The 19140-nt window shown below is 36.4% G+C and overlaps 1 protein-coding gene across 4 annotated transcripts in view; it reads left to right on the top strand.

The window, feature by feature from the left end:
• Positions 1-19140, top strand: part of REPS1 (RALBP1 associated Eps domain containing 1) — a 59172-nt gene that overhangs the window by 18946 nt on the left and 21086 nt on the right. For all 4 annotated transcript variants that reach the window (XM_054392383.1, XM_054392375.1, XM_054392367.1 and 1 more), the window contains exons 4-8: positions 8499-8652; positions 15339-15466; positions 15936-16098; positions 16416-16479; positions 17291-17445. In XM_054392383.1, coding sequence (XP_054248358.1) covers positions 8499-8652; positions 15339-15466; positions 15936-16098; positions 16416-16479; positions 17291-17445 — 664 coding nt within the window. The remainder of the gene's footprint in view (positions 1-8498; positions 8653-15338; positions 15467-15935; positions 16099-16415; positions 16480-17290; positions 17446-19140) is intronic.

The raw sequence follows: 19140 nt of genomic DNA, 5'->3' as shown, positions 1-19140 counted from the left end.
TGTCTGTGCATAACTTCTGAATGACCAGCTTTCTTCCCCATGGTATACTCTTTCCTGAGCATCTCTCTGGGAGTCAAGCATTTATTAAGCTTTCAGGAAACAGACTAGACTGATTCAATATCAGGAAAATCCATAATCAGTGTTTGTCTGCCACTTCCTTTCTCCCAAACTGAAGGTTGAATCTAATGAAAGGAGGGCTGGCAGTAGATTTGGAGATACCTTGTGATTGTCTAGTCTTTGGTAGGGGTGTTAAAACTACCATGTTCTTCGTGAAGAAATTGACAGCCACAAATCTCATTGATCTGATGATAGCTTTTTAGTTTGGTTGAAATAGTGTTTTGTATGCTTCCATCACAATACTCAGTTTAAGTGAACAGCTGTAATTGAATAAAAGAATCCATGCTGGTGTGAACTTCAAACCAACAACAAACTGAGGTCTTCCAAGTTCTGGATAAAGAAGCTACATATTCACAAAGATGTATAAGCATCCAAATTTCATTCCTCTGTTGTGGCTGATAGAAGCAGCTTGGTACAACTCTTTCACACAAGCCTGTATGGGGTCATGAAACTAAAGAAACTCTGTATCAGTTCTTTAAGAGGTCTGTCCCAGAAAAGATACTTGGAGTAAAAGTAACAGATGGCATAACACTGAGCCTAGCAGTTTTGAGCTGTATGGTCTGGAATGTCGGGGAAATACTGTCTGAATTAGCACCTTATTGTAAAACTGTGTTTTCTGTGACTGATTCTGCATTTCTGACTATACAGTGAATCCATTCAAGCATCCTTCTTGTCATCCGACACTGTTAGAAACAAACTGAGAGAGACTTGAGTCCGGATTTCTCACTTAACCCTGTCAATACTCTTAATTGGGTTATTTTCTGAAAGATTGATGCAGCTTTTATTTGTGATTTTTTTTTTTTTTTTTAAGAAATTGCTGATCCTGTTGTCTTTACCTGAAGATACCATTCAGGTTTTTAAAATCTAGAATGAGGTTCAGACTGTGAATTCTCATTAAATGCCACCTCTTTAAGTGATGAGGACAAAAAGAGATGAAGTCTGAGAAGTGATTTATAGCATGCCATTTTTCTAGGGATCACTGTTCTTTCTGGAAAAATTTAAATGTCGAAGTTAAGCTTGGGTATTTCAGTTTTAGAGACAGTTATGTAACTATTAGATACTGACAGAATCACAGAATGTTAGAGGTTGAAAGGGGACTCCAGAGATCAAGTCCAGCCCCCCTGCCAAAGCAGGATCACCTAGGGTAGTCTGCACAGGAATGCATCCAGGACGGTTTTGAAAGTCTTAAGAGAAGGAGATTCCATAACCTCTCTGGGAGCCTCTTCTAGTGCCCTGTCACCCTCACCGTAAAGAACCATCTCGTGTTGAGGTGGAACCTCCTGTGTTCTAGCTTGTACCTGTTGTTCCTTATCCTGTCACTGGGCACCACCGAAAAGAGACTGGCAGCTTCATCTTGACATCCACCTGTCAAATATTTATAGATGCTGTTAAGATTCCCCTCTCAGTCTTCTCAAGACTACTCCAGTAGTGAATTTGTTTTTTCCTTAAAACTGTTTACTGGCTTTGATAATATGTCTGACACTAAAAAATACATTGATTTCAAAACATATTCTGGCTGTAATACTATTTGTTTGAAATCAGAAGGTACCTTAATACGCATCTTTAAGAAAATGGATTCATTCATGTGCAACTTTTCATATTGGTAAGATTCATTATGCATAGCCTAATACATATACAAATAGTTTTGTAAAATAATTTCATTTAAAGTATTGTCTACTGACAATAGCTAAAACAGTAGTTTCTTTATCGATGCATTATTTTGGCACCTCTCCTCGATGAGTTTCACCTTAAGGCAGGGTATCAGGAACTGTCAATCAGGTTGTGTTTCCAAAGAACAGCTATAAATGAGTTCATCTTTTAAAGTTAGTGTGAGCTAAGTTCAGTAACATCTTTTTTTCCATCTGTAGCCGTTTTTGTGGTGTTATTTTTAGTTTATAATGGCTAAGTATTATGTAAATATAGCACTGTCCAGAAGTTTATATCCTGTTAATATTTTTAGTGTTAATAGAAGATGACTGAAGTCATGCCCAGCTGTCATGGAAGCTACAGAACTGATTCTAGGAGTCAACCCATGTAATGAAAAATGTCCTCACTCGCTAGTTGGCATGTTGACTGCACATCCTAGTGGAGATAAACAACTTTTTTTTTTTCTTCTAAAAATAATAGGGCTTGAGTATATTTGAATACTTCTGCTGACAGTGTGACCTGTATAGGAGCACTTTAGTTGACACAATTATTGTAATGTACTTATACATGTCTCTATAACTTGATAGGAGGAGCTGTGCTACTAAAAATGTTAATTCAGGCAAATCATGAGCATTTAGATTACATTGAGTTCTTCTGGCTTTTTTTTTTTAATAAATCCTTCTAGTAGAATTGGAAGCTGTCATTGCAGATGGAAACTTTTTGGTTGCCTTTTTTTAAGGAATAAGAGAAATGTGCTGAAAACACTTTATTGGAAGAAGCAATAATGTGATATTAGGAAGTATTTTGTGACTTCTGGAAGTAGCTTACAAGTGACTAAATGTTCGTAGTATCAGTCTGTTATATAATACCTTTGGATGATTTTTGTGTTTTCCTGTTAAAGACAAAAATACTTTTTCCAGGCGTTGTGTGATCCAAGTGTTAATTAGGTACTGCTTTAGGATACTTTCACTTGGCTTGCCACATGTTTCAGGAAAAGGGGGTAGTTAGTTTCAATAGAAGTTGAGGCTCTACCAGCTGAAGCCCATTTGGAAAATGCTCATAGGCTAAAGCACGCTATATCCAGGTGAAAACAAAGTATTTAAAAACAAAGCTGAAAGTACTTACCTACCTATGTGCATTAAGCATAATACTGGCACTCTAGAATAATACTAATTTGTTGTCGTAAGGGTGCAACCTTGAGGGAAACAGCTCAAATTTGTCACCTGTTGCAGTCAAAAGTCGATAATTTCAACTTTGTAACTGTGAGAAATTGTGTGACTTTGTTTTAAGATTTTGCCAATTGTCCATTTTCATTTGTTTCTGTTTTGTAGATTGGAGGGGTAATTCCAGGTAAAATATCTGGTATTAAAAAAACTGGGAACACAGAATTGAAAAAGGTCTTGTGTCATTGAGACTAATCTTCCGTTTTCGTGAGGAATTGTATTAGATGAGTTTTTCAAAAATAATCAGTGTTCTTTCTTGAAATTGTGACCTTTTATCTACCCTGGCCATTTGGGAGAAAACTATTTCAGAGCCTTAATAGTAATATAGTGGTTTATTTGTGGGAACGTGGTAGAAATTCCCACTTTGATCAGATAAATATCTGTTCTTTTAACAGCTGCGGAACATCACCAGTATTTACTACAAAACCATTTGTATTCCCTCTTAGCTTTGTTTTGCTTTAGTCCCCAGTCTCAGTTTTGTCTCAAACTAGTTACCATTAATCCTCATAATCACTTTCTCTGCCTTTGATCTAGTCTGAAGTAGTTCTTACTGAAAATATTTTACTAGATTTGTATTTCTTATTCCAAACAACATCTTGCTAGTGCTAATACCATTTTTTAGGGTACTGCCCTAATTCTGCTTAATATATCATTTCTCATATACCTTAGCAGTTGTGAATAAAACCACTCTGTTGTATTTGACATGCTGTAGTGGTCTGATAGTTGACCTGTGCTTTCAGCTGATTGATTCTCATGATGCAGTTTGGTATTAATTTCCACTGTGCAATAAGCTGTATTTTTTTACTGTTGCCTATGTACTGGAAGGAATCTATCCATCTAACTCCTTAACATACATTCTCATAGCTCGTCAGCATGCTGTGTAGTGTGCATTATCAGTTCCCTAAAGTATCAAAGAAGGTCATTCCCCAAATAAGTCATTCAGGGGCATAGTTCCCCAAATAACTCATTCAGTCACATAGTTCCCATTCTAATGCAGTGTGGCTTTGCTCCTGTAGCCAGTCCTGTTGCACCTTATATTCTTGTATTAGTTGCCACATTGTTGAAATTGTATGGCATCCTACTCATGTATGCTTGAGGTTCAGGTTAAATGTAGTGCAGTTCCTTTGTCCAGAAAATAGTAAAAATAATATCAGCCATCTTAAGTAAAATTTCCCATGCTGTGATTCATCCCTTTTCCACTTGTATCTGTGTTTTCAGTTGTTGTTTTCTTCAAAGCCTGATCTGAAGTCTTTCAAATTATTCAGGTCAGACAAACTAGGTTGTCATTGGCTGAACCACACCCTTCCTGTCTCAAAATGTGTAGTGCTGCATGTGGAGAAGTCACCTTAAACCAGGGACTATTTTGTTCTTCATTATGAGTGCTACTTGATTACAAAAACATGGGTTCTGCAATGCAATTAACCATCTCTAGCATAATCTTTCTTCATGATGGATCTGTTCCCTGACTCTTATGCAGGCTGTGTGGTATCAGGACCTGGATCCCAACACCTTCGGATACCATGTCTGGCTTCATTGTCTCTGGAATTCTCCTTAGGAGGCTTTCTTCTGGCCTGAGGTGTGAGATCCAGGAAAAGGTTTATAAACTCATTTGACTCATGTATGCTTGCAATACCCTTTTGAGGTTGAGATCTCTCCAGAGTTGCTTTAGCACAGTGTTGTGTTGCCTAACACCAGTCTGACTTCACCTAAGGTGGTTCTTTTAGAGCCATATATTATGTCACTTTTAAAAATTAACATACCATTTTTAGTAACTGCTTGTCACTGAAAAAAACCTCCCAAGTTCTGAATCCTTCATAGTGTCTTAGTTTTGCAATTCCAGTTTCACAAAAATCATGCTTTTTTAAACAACTTTTAAAGTGTTTTCTTTTAATTGATAGATTCTTTAGGTTTTGCCTGCTAGATATAACCTTTTTCTTTATTGGTTATTTAGAAGAATGTTCTGAGCAGTTTGTTTTTAATATAAAAATGTTAAATAGTTATTAACTATTTATGTCAACATACTCTTACATAGATTTGTGTTCTGAAATAGTGTAAAGAGGAAGAATAAACATCTTAGGATAGCAAAAACCAGGCAATTGTAATTGCTATGATTTTTATTGAGGTTTGGAGAGAAATGAAAAGCTAGTGCTTTTAAATATTTATAATTGCTTGGAAAGTGCTAAAACAGTTTGCAGAAACATGATTTTAATAGTAGCTGATCTAACCAGTGGTACATCAGCTACAGTATATGGAGGGTGAGTAAAACTGTCAAAGTTCCCGATGAGATTAGGTGGGTAACTTCTTCTAGAATTCGTGAAATTCAAAATTCCTGAGTTATCAGTAACACAAATTAGGCAAATTGTAGTTGTTACATGTTGGGGTTTTGAAGTGCAGTTAAATTAGATTCTCTAGCTTACTGTTCTCAGGAAAGTCTGATCAAAGATATTTCAGGCTTTTCATAGATTGGACAGATGAAAGTGAAACAAACCTACTTGCTCAGCTGCAGTATATTCTCAGACTCTCGAAATGCTCTCCATTTATGAGTGTATGTAGCTGTTGAGCAACAGAGGTGGTTCTAATGAGCATACTGCTTCTCTTTGCTGAAGTGTGAAGCTGACTGCAAAACTGAAGTGGAATCTTTGTAAAACAAAGCATGTTTTCTAGGCATGAGGATATGAAAATGATAAACATAGTCAATCTTAACCTATATGTAAGGAGTGAATGCACCCAAATGTAATTACAGTTTCAGTAAATCCCTACTTGCTGTGTTTTCTGTGACTCCTTTTGAATGACAACCAGTGTTGCTACAGTCCTACCTCCTCCTCTGTCTTCTATGGCTTGCATCTTCCTTCTTTACACTTTAATCAAGCCTTTAATATTTTGACTAAGCCATTAAATAGATACGTGTACACACACTTATGTTTGTGTGTATGTGTAATAAGATACTTTTTTTTTTTTTTTAAATTGAGTTTTAGTCCTCCTAAACTTTCAGCGAGCTAGGTCAAAGATTGTCATGAGTGATATATGCAGGTGACTGGCATTGCACTAGAGAACACTGGTACCACAGTAATACCATCTAAATTTGGTTTAAACTGTTTTGGGAATATGTCTTGTAATGATGGTAAGGCTGAAGATACAGCTTGTCACTCTTCAGAAGCTTTTCAACATCAGAGTTTGTGGCATGCTTTTCCTATTTAATAATTTTGGAGTTTGTAAGAGGAAACTCCAAATCAGTTGTGTGAAATTTCTAAATGTTCAGAATTTTTATGTAATGTTGACTGTAGCATTGCTGGTACATCTGATCTCATTACTAATATTACATGCTTTGCAGAGTTACACAAACAATGTGTAAAGTAAACAGAAGAATTGAAGTTGAGGGTTGTATTTGCAATTTCTTCATATGCCTTAAGCATAGGCCAAATGTTAAGAGACTTACTGAATAGTCACAGTTGTCAGCCTTGTTGGAGGCTGTTTCATGAGGTCTTTGTGTCAAGAGTTCAAGTGTTCACGTGCAGTTGCTAGAAATAGGGAGTTGTTTCATTTAGGTAGACTATAATGTATTTGCCTCAGATTTTCTTCTGTGTATTTCTTGATCATCTGACTTACCAGAGTAAGACTGCTAGAGTAAAGGAGTAGTGTCTGTGACCAAGCATACCTTTGATCAAGGTTTACTCATGGTATTTTGTCTGAAAATTCAAACATCTTTCAAATCTTTTTTGATAAGAGAAGATTTGTATAAAAGTCAATAGAAGAGAAAGCTTTTGATTCTAGTGATGCATCCTGGCAGCTGTTGCATTGTGCCAAGCAGACTAACCATACAACCAGGGTTCTGGCTTCCAGCCTGCAAGTGGTACTCTGGATACTCTCTCTCCTTCCCCTCTTGCCCCCATGTACTTGTAAGAAATTATGTAACCTAAAATATTTTTTTTTGTCAAGTAAGATGAAGAGAGGAGGAATATTCAGGCAAATTTCAGAAAGACTTGCAACTGCAACAACAACAAAAACAAAAATCTAGAAGTGGTGGGAGATACTGGAAAAACAGTGACTTGGACTATGGCAGTCAGCTGGTCCCTGAATTTAAAAGTTGAAGTGAATTCGTACTGCTCTCAGCCATTTTGTAATTCCCTGCTAATACTCATGGGCATCCTTTAAATGTTTTGAATGCAAAGTTCAAAACGTTATAGCCTAGAAACTTACTTAAGGAAACCCAACTCAATAGTCAGAACTTTAAGAAAATAACCTCATTTGCTGAATCAACCAGGAAGGCCCTGTATCCCAGGAAATGCAAAAATCAGAAGGAGGCAAAAAAGATGGAAATTTACATCAACACATTAGGAAGTAACCAGTTGTCATGGCCCTAGAACTTTATTGTAAGAATGCATGTAGTTTTAGTATGTACCTCACATGGAGAAAAGCTTATTTATGGTACTTTCTCACCCACTTATAGACTTTTGCAGACTTGTGTAATACAGTTTAAAAAGCATAATGACCTTTGTAAACCAGTTCAGTATTGGAAATTTTGTGGAAGCCAACAGTTAAGTCTGGCTGTTGATAGTATGTTACCAGTTGTTAGCACAGAGACAAGGTGCCAGACGTTTTTTTTATCTCCTCTGTCTACTGCTGAAACAGATTTTTGAGATTTTTAGCTTTGTTTTTACTTTTCAGGAAACTCGGAGTTCAAGCTTCACATTCTTGTTGTGCTTGTTTTCACTCATACAGTTTAGTTCAAATTGAGAAATCTGGCAAACAGGAATTCCAAAAGATCTAGATACTTGGAGGAAATTACTTTCAACTATATAAATACTTTGTAACAATCTTAAGTCATTTTTCATTTGTTTTTTATTTGAAATGGAGTAATCTGGTAATCTCAATGTCTCATGAGAACTGATTCTAGGTAGAAATTGCAGATATGATTCTTTATTTTCCTGTCTCTTCAGGGAGAATGTAGTACAATATGAGATTAAAGAGAGGCTTGAGTTTTAACATCAGGGCAAAACTGACTTGTAATTTGTACAGCAGAAAAGTATATGCTAGATGGCATTATTCTTTGGGAAAAAATACATCTGGTTTTGTATATCAAAAACGTGGCCAATCTAGTGATTTTTTTCAGCACTTTGTTCTTGCTGATTGTCAATCATTTCATGAAAATTAACTATGATAGTAAGTTGTACAGTAAGTAATCTTTCCTTTTGAGACCTGGGTTCAAATCTAACTTTTATCACAAGTGAAAATGATAGTTTCCTTTGTAACTAAACCACTTAATTCGGCATTGTTCTTAAGAATGCCAAACTAAAAATACATTAGGTGACCTTGGTTGAAGTGAACATGTCCAGTCTCAGGCATACTGTACCTGACTTCTCCTGTTCCCTCATTCTAATAAATAGTAATTTTTCACTCGAAAATGAGACATGAACTGCAGTCATGATTATTTCTAGAAATAATGGTTTTAGATAGGCTTTTATGTATTTAGTTACTTAGTAAAAAACTTAAAAGGTTCCTTTGTTTTATTAGGAGTCCACATCTCCAGTTGTTTCACCACAGCAATCCCCACCAACCTCTCCACATACATGGAGGAAGCACAACCGCCATCCCAGCGGAGGGAATAATGAACGACCTCTTGCTGGACCTGGGCCTTTTTGGGCTCCATTTAGTGAAGCACAACCAGGTATAAATGTCTTCTGTTATGCTTCAGCTGTAACCCAAAGTTGTGGAATTCTTAAATATATTAAATGAGTTTAGGTAATTTTTCGTGTGTGTGTTTTCCAGTCCTGGAAACTTTCTTGCAGCTTCAAATATTCATGTTGATGGTAGTACCTTGGAATCCATAGTCTTGTATGTGGCTGATCCATTTCTTAGTGTGGTATGGGAGATGCTTAGAGTTTGGAGGGAGGGGCAGGGAGTATGGAAGTGTCCCAGTGGAAAATTTTCTAATACAAAACTGACATCCTATAGAAATTTTGCAGGAACTGTCAGTGCACCCGAAACCATGGGGAGCTCAAAGGAAATGTGCTGCCCAGGGAGGTGGTGGAGTCACCATCTCTGGAGGTGTTCAAGAGGGGATTGGACGTGGCACTTGGTGACATGGTTTAGTAGTCATGAGGTTTTGGGTGACAGGTTGGACTTTGATGATCCTTGAGGTCTTTTCCAACCTTATTGATTCTGTGATTCTGTGAAAAACAGCTGATAATGTGTTGTTTGTTTGAATTATGTTTCTGGTAGATTAGATAAATTGCCAGAAAAACTAATAATCTTAAATTTTTTTTTGCTTTCTTTAAAGTTTATGTAAACATAACTGGAGCTACTGTATCTCCAATCTGCCATGGTAGAACCACTCATTTCAGTAAACCTTTTTATCTGTTATTGTTCTGCATTTGACATGAGGACCCTTCCTGTTGTTGTATAAGTGTGTTCTGATTTAAAAGCTTTCTCCCTTAATATCTATTACTTCAAAAAGTTCTGTTCTCTTACTGATACCTGGTGGACTTAAACTTTGGAACAGCAGAGCAATTCTAATTTAGGTTTTGTTTTTGCTGATACTGCTAAATAGTATGTTGCATTTTGTAGTCTGTAGTTTCAGACTGAGCTGTGGTTGGTTGGTTTATTCCCGTTGTGGTGACCCAAAATTATCATTACCTTTCAATTTATTGTCATTCTGTAGTTAGAAACATCCAGCAAGGACCAGGAATTCTGTAATTAGAATTAGCTGAGTAAGGAAACAAAACTTATTTTAGAAGTGAAATAGGTTGTATGCAAAGATTTCTGCCAGTGTCCTGAATGTTGTTTGCTAATAGTTCTAACTTGTGAAGTTTTACCAACTTACGAATTGAAGGACTCCAGGAAATTCTGCAAGTTACTCCTACTGTTGAAGAGCTCAGTATTGTCCTCTTAAAATTGTAATACCACATTAATATTTCAGTTTGGCAGTGCTTTCCCTCTGTTGTCTAATGGATAAAGTTGTCAGTAGTAGTTGCCTGAAAATAATTCTGAAGTAGTTGAATATTCACCAATTTTGTATTCCATACTGAAACATGTTCCTAGTGTGTTTAAAGGAATTCAGATACACTGTTACAGAAAGATTGTCTGCTCTGCCTGCACTCAGGATAGAGTGGATTTTCATATATTAGCTTAACAAAAATTGTCATCCTGATTCACTGCAGATGAATTTTTTTTTTCCAGCTGATCTGGACAGTCTGTAATTCCGCCCCCCCCCCCCCCACCTAAGCTGACTTTTTAAAGACTGTATTTTACAGAAAAATTATGTTCTGCTGACGTTTAGGTAGAACCAGATAGACTATTGGTTACTTTTCTTGAAATCAACACTGCAAGTTCATCTTCATTCCAATGCAAGCCGTTCTTGAGAAATCAGGTAATTTGTCAAGCATGTGATGATATTACAGTAGGATTTAAGGCAGGATTGTGCCATTTCACTTGTGATCCAAGAAAAAGAACCCAGGTCTCTCTGCTTGTATTTCATATTGCATGAAACATTGTTTGAGGGTAATGAGGCTGTGAAACACATGGATCTGCAGGTGTGAAAATGTTTCTGATGGGTCTAATACAGTGTGTTGCCTTAAGCCAGAAGGACAAAAGTCAGAACTTTTGTTTGGAGAAAGATTGTTTAGACATGAAGATTCTGTCTTATGCACATTAAAGAGACTCCATTGCGTCATTATATCCCCACCATGAACAAAACTACGTTGTGCTTTCTGTATCAAATTGGAATGTAAAATAGTTATCAGGTAATGACTCAATTGTTGTTTTCAAAAATCCTACATCTTGTCTTGTATCAGTATGAAGCATAGCTTATAGCTGTAGTTCTCAGTTTCTTGAGGAAGAAAACTCAACAGAGCAAAAGAATTTGAATTTTACAGTATTTTTGCTGTCCTGAATCCTGTCCAGTGATTGAGGATGGTGTTAGTGATGCTTCACAAGGAGCTGTAGTCTGAGGCATATTCATGACTAGCTCAATGTGCTTACTCACATGAAATCAGAAGCCAGGGCTTGTTACCATCTTTCTTTAAGCCTTTTTTTGTAAAAGAGCTCCAAAGGATGAGTGTATTTTACCTTAGTATCAGGAAATAAAAGTCCAGTGTGAGACATGGATTGCCTGAATAAAGTGAAGTTTGTAGTTAGTTTGGATCTCATCCCTAAATGTCAAAGTCAATTCTATTAAAAGTCTTGAGTGTCTGAAGTCTTCCAGGTGCCTTTGATTTAACAATTTAAGATAAAGCTGTTCAAAAATCATGTGTCCCAGTTCTGAGTTGCATCTCATCTGGATCAGTTTTCACAGAGCCTCCTGTTCCTATATAGTAGTTACAAGAGATGAATAAACAAACCTCCATACTTCTACCTTTTCAGCTCATTTTGCAGTACAGCTTAGCTGCTACAAGGATGCTGATTGTAACAAACTTGACAGAAAGAGCACCTTCCTCACTTCAAATGGTGGTTGAATGCCCTGTCAGAATAGGGACTAGAAACTGTTACCTTGTAGTCTGGACTGGAAGCAAAGCAGAGCATTTATGTTGGTAGTATCCAAATAGTGATTTCAAACTAGCAAAATAATCCTGAGGTCTCCTGTTCAGTCATAGGAGCTCTGTTAGCTTTCTTTGGCATTATACCAAAGTTCTGTTTTAATGTCTGAATATGTATGAGAACTTGCAGCCTTAAGCCACACTTCTTTCGTTTCTTTGGGAGAAATTTTGCTGCAGTTTTTGAAATTGAGAGCAAGAAAAGTTCATAGATGGAAGTGGAACGTGTCTGCTGTGCTAGCAGTTCACTTACATCTTTAGAGTCTTTAGATCTTTACTGTGCTTGCAGGGAAATGAGTAGTCCTTTGTATCCTAGTTACTACTTCAGTAATTGTTGAGAATTAGCCTTGTTACAAGTTAAGGATTATTCTTACCTGGACATGATTATTCAGAGAGGGGAGAGCTCAACAGCATCTTACCTTATTACCAAACTTCTGGTTTTGTTTCATCACAAATTGCTAGTTTACAAAGTTGGCTGAAACTATTTCTTTGAGTAAACCCACATTTGTATAGTTACTGAAAAGTACAAGCTGCTTTGGGTAGACCATTTCTTACACTTGTATTTGTGGCTTTAAGGAGGTTACTTCTCTCACACAGGAAAATGGACAATTTCCCACAAGTTACCAATGTGTTGGTAAGATTTGAGTTACAGGAAGAGGATATAGAGCAGCCACAAGAATTCATGTCAGGTCTTCATACTAAACATGGTGCTTTAGACTTCACCAGCTAGTTGAAATCTGATAATTGGTCTTAGGCCTACTCTCCAATCAGAGTGCTGTTAATGGTATTCCAACTGATGAACATGCAGAGACCATTGAAGGTTGTTTCTTAGCTGGGTTACGAATAATAAAATAAAAATGTACTGGTTGTTCCAACTCTCCTCTGTGATCTAGTTTTATTCCACCTTCCCTTTTACTTTAGTGTTTCCAGTCTGGCTTTGTAGTTTGAGAGCAAAGTGAGGGGTGACTATCTTGAATTCAAGTGTCCAATAGATGTAAGCTTGAGAATTGAATTACTGGCAGGTGACAGTCTATGAGTGTAGTGAAGACTACTAGTGAAGTAGTCTTTCTCTAGTGTTTTCCAGCCTTTTCGTTCCGTGTGCTAAAATATTGCATCACAGAGTAGATAACAGGGATGGCAACACAAGAGCATTCTCATTGGGATTGTTTCAATAGGGAAGAAAGAAGCAGCTCTTATAATACTTATAAAGTAATCGAGATATGACAGTTTGATACTGCTAGCATCTCCATCCACCAATGGACAAATTAAAATGCACTAAGACAAGTTATTGGGAGAAGTAAAGGTGGGGTAAAGGTATAGGTATATAAGGTTAGTGGTAATAATGTTAGTGTCTGAGGGACAGACAGGGAAGGACTTGTGTGGGTCTTACTCTCTGTTAGCACTATGCTGAGAGAGACCAGATGGATGGAGAGACTCTGTTTTCTGCACATTTGTTTATCTAGAGTTAGGTCAGCTACTGAAGTAGAACCCCAAGGCAAAACCACTGTGAAACTAATTGCCTTTATCCTCAGCAACTTTGGATAAAGTCACAGTTGCGTTTTAACCCCAGCTGTAAACTGACCACCTCTCTGGTGGAATGTGGTAGAGAACTGGAAGGGAAACAGTAAGAAAAGGTGTGGGTTGAGATAAAGACAGTTTAATAGGTAAGACACACAAGAAAGGAAAGCAAAGAATTCATTCACTGCTTTCAATGGACAGGCAGGTGTTAAGCCATCTGAAGGAGCAGGGCTGTCACAAGCTATGATTAATTGGGAAGACAAAATGCTCAGTGTCATATGGGAGAGAATCTCTTCAGCCAGTCAGGGTCCTGGCTGTTTGCCCTCTCAATTTCTTGTGCACCCCCAGCCTACTTGCTGATGGGGTAGTGCTAGAACCAGAAAAGGCATTGACTCTGCATAAGCACTGCTTAGTGGTAACTAAAACATCCCTGTGTTATAAACACTGCTTCTAGCGCAAATTCGAAACACAGCCCCATACTAGATGCAGAAAATTAACTCTACCGCAGCCAAAACCAGCTCAGTTGCTAGAAGCTCCAGGCCACATCTAGAGCTTCCATCACTGAAGAGGGCATATTTGGGGGGGGGAGTGATTAATAATGGCATTTTATTATAGTAAATTTAACTTTAAAAACAAACAAAAAACCTTCCATCAAAAAAAAAACCAAACCCTGAAACAAGCCACAAAATTCCCTCATTGCTAATCTCATGTTTTGATGAAATTCAGAATTAAGGTAACTTGCAATTCTGCATGTTTGACTTAACTCCTGCTTCAAAAAAAAAATCTTTCTCCCCCTGTAAATCTCAAGTTACACTCTCCAGTGCAAGAGTGTGTTGCACACACTTACAGCTATTGTATGTAGGAGGAGAGTGAAGATAAACCTGTTCCAAGTGTTAAGCATTTCTCTTATTACTTTCTCTAAGGAAAAAGGTCATTTATGGAATAAAAGAGAAATTGCATACTGCCAAATATTAAATAGCAGTTTTGTATACTAGCAATGCTACTTGACTAGATGTTAGCCCCCAGTGTGCCTCACTGATTCTGAAATTTCCTTCACTGTTTACTGCAGATTATGTAGTATTGTCATCAGTCTCCAAGAACCTGAAATTTTCTGTCAGTTTCATACATTACATGTAAATGGACTTCTTATAGAAATGTTTTAGTCAGCATCTTGACAATAGATTGGGGTTTATTGCTTCGATTTACATCTTTGAGGCAGGATTAAAATCATGACTCGCATTTCTTATTTGTGGATTGTACACGGAGGGTTTACAGAAACTTGTGGGAAGCTGACCTACCTTTTGAAAGGAAATCTGCTTCTGCAGAAATTCCTGTATGATTTTAACACACATCAAGAGAAAGTATTCAGTTGTGCAAGAAAAGTAGATTAAAGTAATCAATTTCACAACTGCTGTTTAGATGTACAGAGTTCAGCATTTCTTTTAGGAGTTAGAGTAGAATGGAGTCCTAGGATTCTCCTAGGTTTGTTCAAAATGGTTTATTTTCCCCGTGATCTGAGTTCCCTAGATGTTTAATTTGCAATTTCAGAGAATTTTGAGGATGTCGTATAAAACAATGGGCAGCCAAATCTTTTCTGCAGTTGCTTCATTGTTATTTTAATAATAAGACATTGAACATCTGCAGTACTGCAGAAGTAGATTATAACAAAGGTCAGGATGAATCCAAATTACTGTGTTCCAGATAGTTAATACATAGCAGATGGCAGCACTCTACATGGATGCATTTTATTATTCTTAGCCTGTTTTTCAGTAACTGAATTAACTTAGTCTAGAAATCATTTAGAAAGAAATCTGTGCCACAATGCCTGATTCTTAAGAGGAATTGCCAATACTTTGGCAAACTAAAACCTAAAAGAAAGAAGTGTAATAATAATGGTAATAAAGTTGTATGCTAATGGTGTATGCCACTTTTAAATAGCTGTTTGTCCATACAAGTGTTGCATATTTCAATCAAATGAAAATGAGGAGTATTAAATAACTCATTCAAAACTCATTAAATGGGTACAGCTCAATTTACATCTTACATATGCTGCAGTAAGCTCATTAATTCTGTTTTTTTCCTGCATATTTAAGCTGACCTAGTATGAAAAACTACAGGAGTAAGTTTGTGAGGAGGTGAACGTTGTCGCCCTGGTGCATTTTGGTTTTCATTTTCTTCATCTTTCTACAAGTGTTTATCTCCCTGACAGGAGCATGTGTTTCAGGATATGCGTTCTGTATCCATGGTTTTTTTACTCGGTTTTCAAGGATGTTTTTTGAAAAGAAAATGTTTCTTCTGCTTTCAGGCTCATCTACTTCTAGTGATCCCATATGGTCTGGCCACTCACCACCACCCCATCAAGAAAACTGGGTCAGTTTTGCAGATACCCCACCAACCAGTGCTCTTTTAGCCATGCATCCTGCTTCTGTCCAGGTGTGACACTTTATTGGTATTTGATTTGCTTCATTCAGACTGATGTTGCAATTTTTTTTAAAAATAATTTTCATTGCAGATGTTTGGTGTGTATCTGTGTTGTAGTCCCTTCAGTCTTATTTACCCAAAAGATACTTGTTTCATGGAGTTGACTTCGTTTGGTATAATTAACTAAAAGCTACTAATTTTTTTAAATGTCAGCAATTATGACTTTAAAACATTTGTTTCAGCTTTTTTGCATATGTGCCCTTTTTTTTTCTGCTTACATATTCGCAGTCATTCCTATCCATATGTATCAGTGTGCAAAAATACCCTGCTGTTATCCTGTAGATGCAATCTGCTGATGGTTTCCTGCAGTTTTTTAGACTACTACGAGATTTAACTGTGCTTTGTTTTTGAAGGCAAGAAGTTGAGACTTCATAGAAGCATTTTTAGGTAGATAATACTGAGGAAAAATATTTCATTTCAGGACCAGACAACAGTCCGAACTGTAGCATCAGCTACAACAACAAATGAAATTCGTAGGCAATCAAGTAGTTACGATGATCCCTGGAAAATAACTGATGAACAAAGGCAGTATTATGTTAATCAGTTTAAAACCATTCAACCAGATCTAAATGGATTTATACCAGGTAAGTTACTCTTTAAAAAAATATAATTGCGGGTGCAGCAGTTCTCTTACAAAGGCTTTGCTGTGTGCTTAGGTTTGCATACCATTTGGAAGCAAGTTACGCAATTTTACTGACAATTCTGTAGAAAGCACCAGTGTAATTCAATAAAGGTCTTTGAAACTAATTTGCCTTCTTTTTCCCCTTCATTTAACCCTAATAATTAGTGACATCTTTCCCTAAACCTTTGATAAATAGCTGATGTCTTTTACCATAACTCTGAAGTCTTCTAGTGATTTCAGTGGCTTTAAATATTAAAAATGACTGTTGTAATTTTTCAGGGTCTGCAGCTAAAGAATTTTTCACTAAATCAAAACTACCTATTCTTGAGCTTTCTCATATTTGGTAAGTGTGATGTGTCTTTATTTGGGATAATTACTTAGGAAGATGTCTATCTGGCAGTCATTGAATAATTGACTTACTAGAAGGTGTTACTCAGATTTCAGTAATACTCTACTATGTTCAGTCCTACTCATGTTTGTACCAGTATTACTTTTAGGGTCTTCAATGGGTCTCGGCTGGCACTATTTACAAGGCATTTTGGGCTTTTAAAGACTTTTCATAGTAAGAAGTAATTTATTTGAGATTTTAATTGTTACAAATGCATCTAAAATCTAAAGAATTTTTTTAAGTGTTATTTATTCAAGTCTAAACAAAATACACAGGTGCAAATGTCTTTTGATACACTTAGTTGGACTTGATGAAAGATTAACCTTTGGCTTGGTGCATTTATATTTTGGAACTTGTACTGCATTATTGCATGTTATCATTAAATGGCTTACCTTGGCAGATTTGACCATTCTTTCAATGTAATGATTTCTAATTCAGGTATTTTCCCATGTGAAACAAATAGTGTTGCCTCAATATTATTGTTTCCTTGGTATACTTTGCCAAAAAGCTGAGGCCAGTAATACTGTGTATTATTGTCTTTTAAATAAGTGAAAAACTTGGAGAGATAAGAGGGTTTAAAGGATGTTTAAGAAATGTTACTAATGTAGACTCATCTTCTTCAAGGAGTAAAGTGTGTAGCGCTAATAAGTGTTATTGGGGTAAAATGAAGTATAAACTTAGTGCTTTCAAGTAGCACAACAGAAGTGTGCCTTTTGGAAATAAAATAACCTTAAAAACTGTACTTATATTAAGTTTTCTCTTTTAGGGAACTATCAGATTTTGATAAAGATGGTGCATTGACACTGGATGAGTTCTGTGCTGCATTTCATCTGGTAGTTGCTAGGAAGAATGGGTATGATTTGCCAGAAAAGTTACCTGAAAGTTTAATGCCCAAACTGATTGACTTGGAAGACTCGACAGGTAGGATATACGTTTCAACACAAATTTCACTGTTTTCAAATGTACAGTTGTTAAGAGTGTATCAGGAGATATTTATAGGTTTGTGTGAGCATAGCACATTAGTCAGTATGAAGTAAAGCAATGTGCAGGTTTGAGAAATCTTCATGCTCAGAGGTAATCTGGCATGTATTTCTGTACAGGGAGGTGTTATTTGGAACAGTACACACACTGACCGTTAGTGTCCTTGAAAAGTTAAGGAAAACAAAATTGTCACAGTATGGCTTTTATTACATTGTGATCAGCTATTGTAGTCCAGATTCTGATCTAGCTATATATACTTCGAACTTGCTTTCAAATGAATGTGTTTTCTGTTCACCCTTATTTCTGAAAATACAGCATGAATTTCTAAGTCTTGAAGGTACTTAAAATATTCCTGGGCTTGGTGCTAGTATTGTGGAGTTTAAATACAGGCTCAGCAGCAAAGATTTTTTTTTTTAATAATTCTACTGACTCGACACTGGGATTTCTCCTCCATTGTTTTGGCACCTATTGTTTCCGTTCGCAGTCCTTTACCTTTGGCTGCTTCCAGATAAACTGTTGAACTGCTTGTTAATACATGCCAAAATGCTTGGTCCCAAAACCCAGAATGTTTGTGGCCATCTTCCTTTTTCTATTTTCAAACAGGTAAATGAAACTGGATATTTGAAAACTGCTTTAGGTTACTTTTTAACAAGCAATCTTTGCTTACAAAGTCAATGTTATACAGTGAGAATACAGTTTCTATGATTTCCTAGGATTTTCTTTGATTTAGTAAAAAGGGGGTTTCTGCCTGCTGTGTTTGTAGGATGTCAGAGACTTTCATCTGACAATCACTGAGTTCTTCAACTAGATACTGTAGCTCTTACCTCCTTTCCTTTAATAATTAAACCATTTTTTGTGGGAGAAGCTTGGCTTCTCAAAGCAGTCAGCTGTAGCTGAACTGTTTTTGTTTTAAGTAAGCATTTTGCTATGGCCAAAACACTGATAAGAAATATGTGCAATTAACTGGGTGAATACCTATCAAGAGGCTAAAACCTAGCTATTCTGTTTGATTTTTAAGGTGATGGTCAAGCATAAACCTTGATGAGAAATGAAATATTTATTTGTATAAACCATTGTTACTTCATAAAAACCCAAACCAAAAATGAACAAACAAAACCTCCACAAACAAAACCCAGGAAAAAAAATCAAACAACCAAACCCCACAACTGTATCTGCACCTAATCTCCTGCTGCTTTCATTGATAGATTTGGAAGATTTTATCATTCAGCTGAAGTTGTCTGGAAATTCTAATGTTTATAAAAATTTGGCATTAAACCAAAACGTGTTAGCTGTCAGTTTATTGTTCTTATTTTACAAGCAACTTTGTTAATACAAGACTTTGGTTTATTTTTTCGAGGTACAAAGTGGTTTTTAAATTTGAGGGAAAACTACTCATATTTTTAAAAAAAATAAAAATATTTCCTCTGGCATTAAATCAGCTACCTTGTTCTAGTTAATTTTCAAAGAATTACCATACTGTGTAAGAGTTGTGATTGATACTTGATTCTGCTGTTGAAAGAACTGTCACTAAAAGGAAAAGTGATAGTCCTTGCAAACTTGTTGAATTTTATCAAATCAACTAGATGAGTTTTATTTTTAATTTGAGACACCTTTATTAGAAATAGCTGTTCATTT

This window comes from Indicator indicator, chromosome 2 (assembly GCF_027791375.1).
Source record: "Indicator indicator isolate 239-I01 chromosome 2, UM_Iind_1.1, whole genome shotgun sequence".
NCBI lineage: Eukaryota > Metazoa > Chordata > Aves > Piciformes > Indicatoridae > Indicator > Indicator indicator.
The sequence above is the reverse complement of the archived record's forward strand: the minus strand, read 5'-3'. Positions and strand labels throughout refer to the sequence as shown.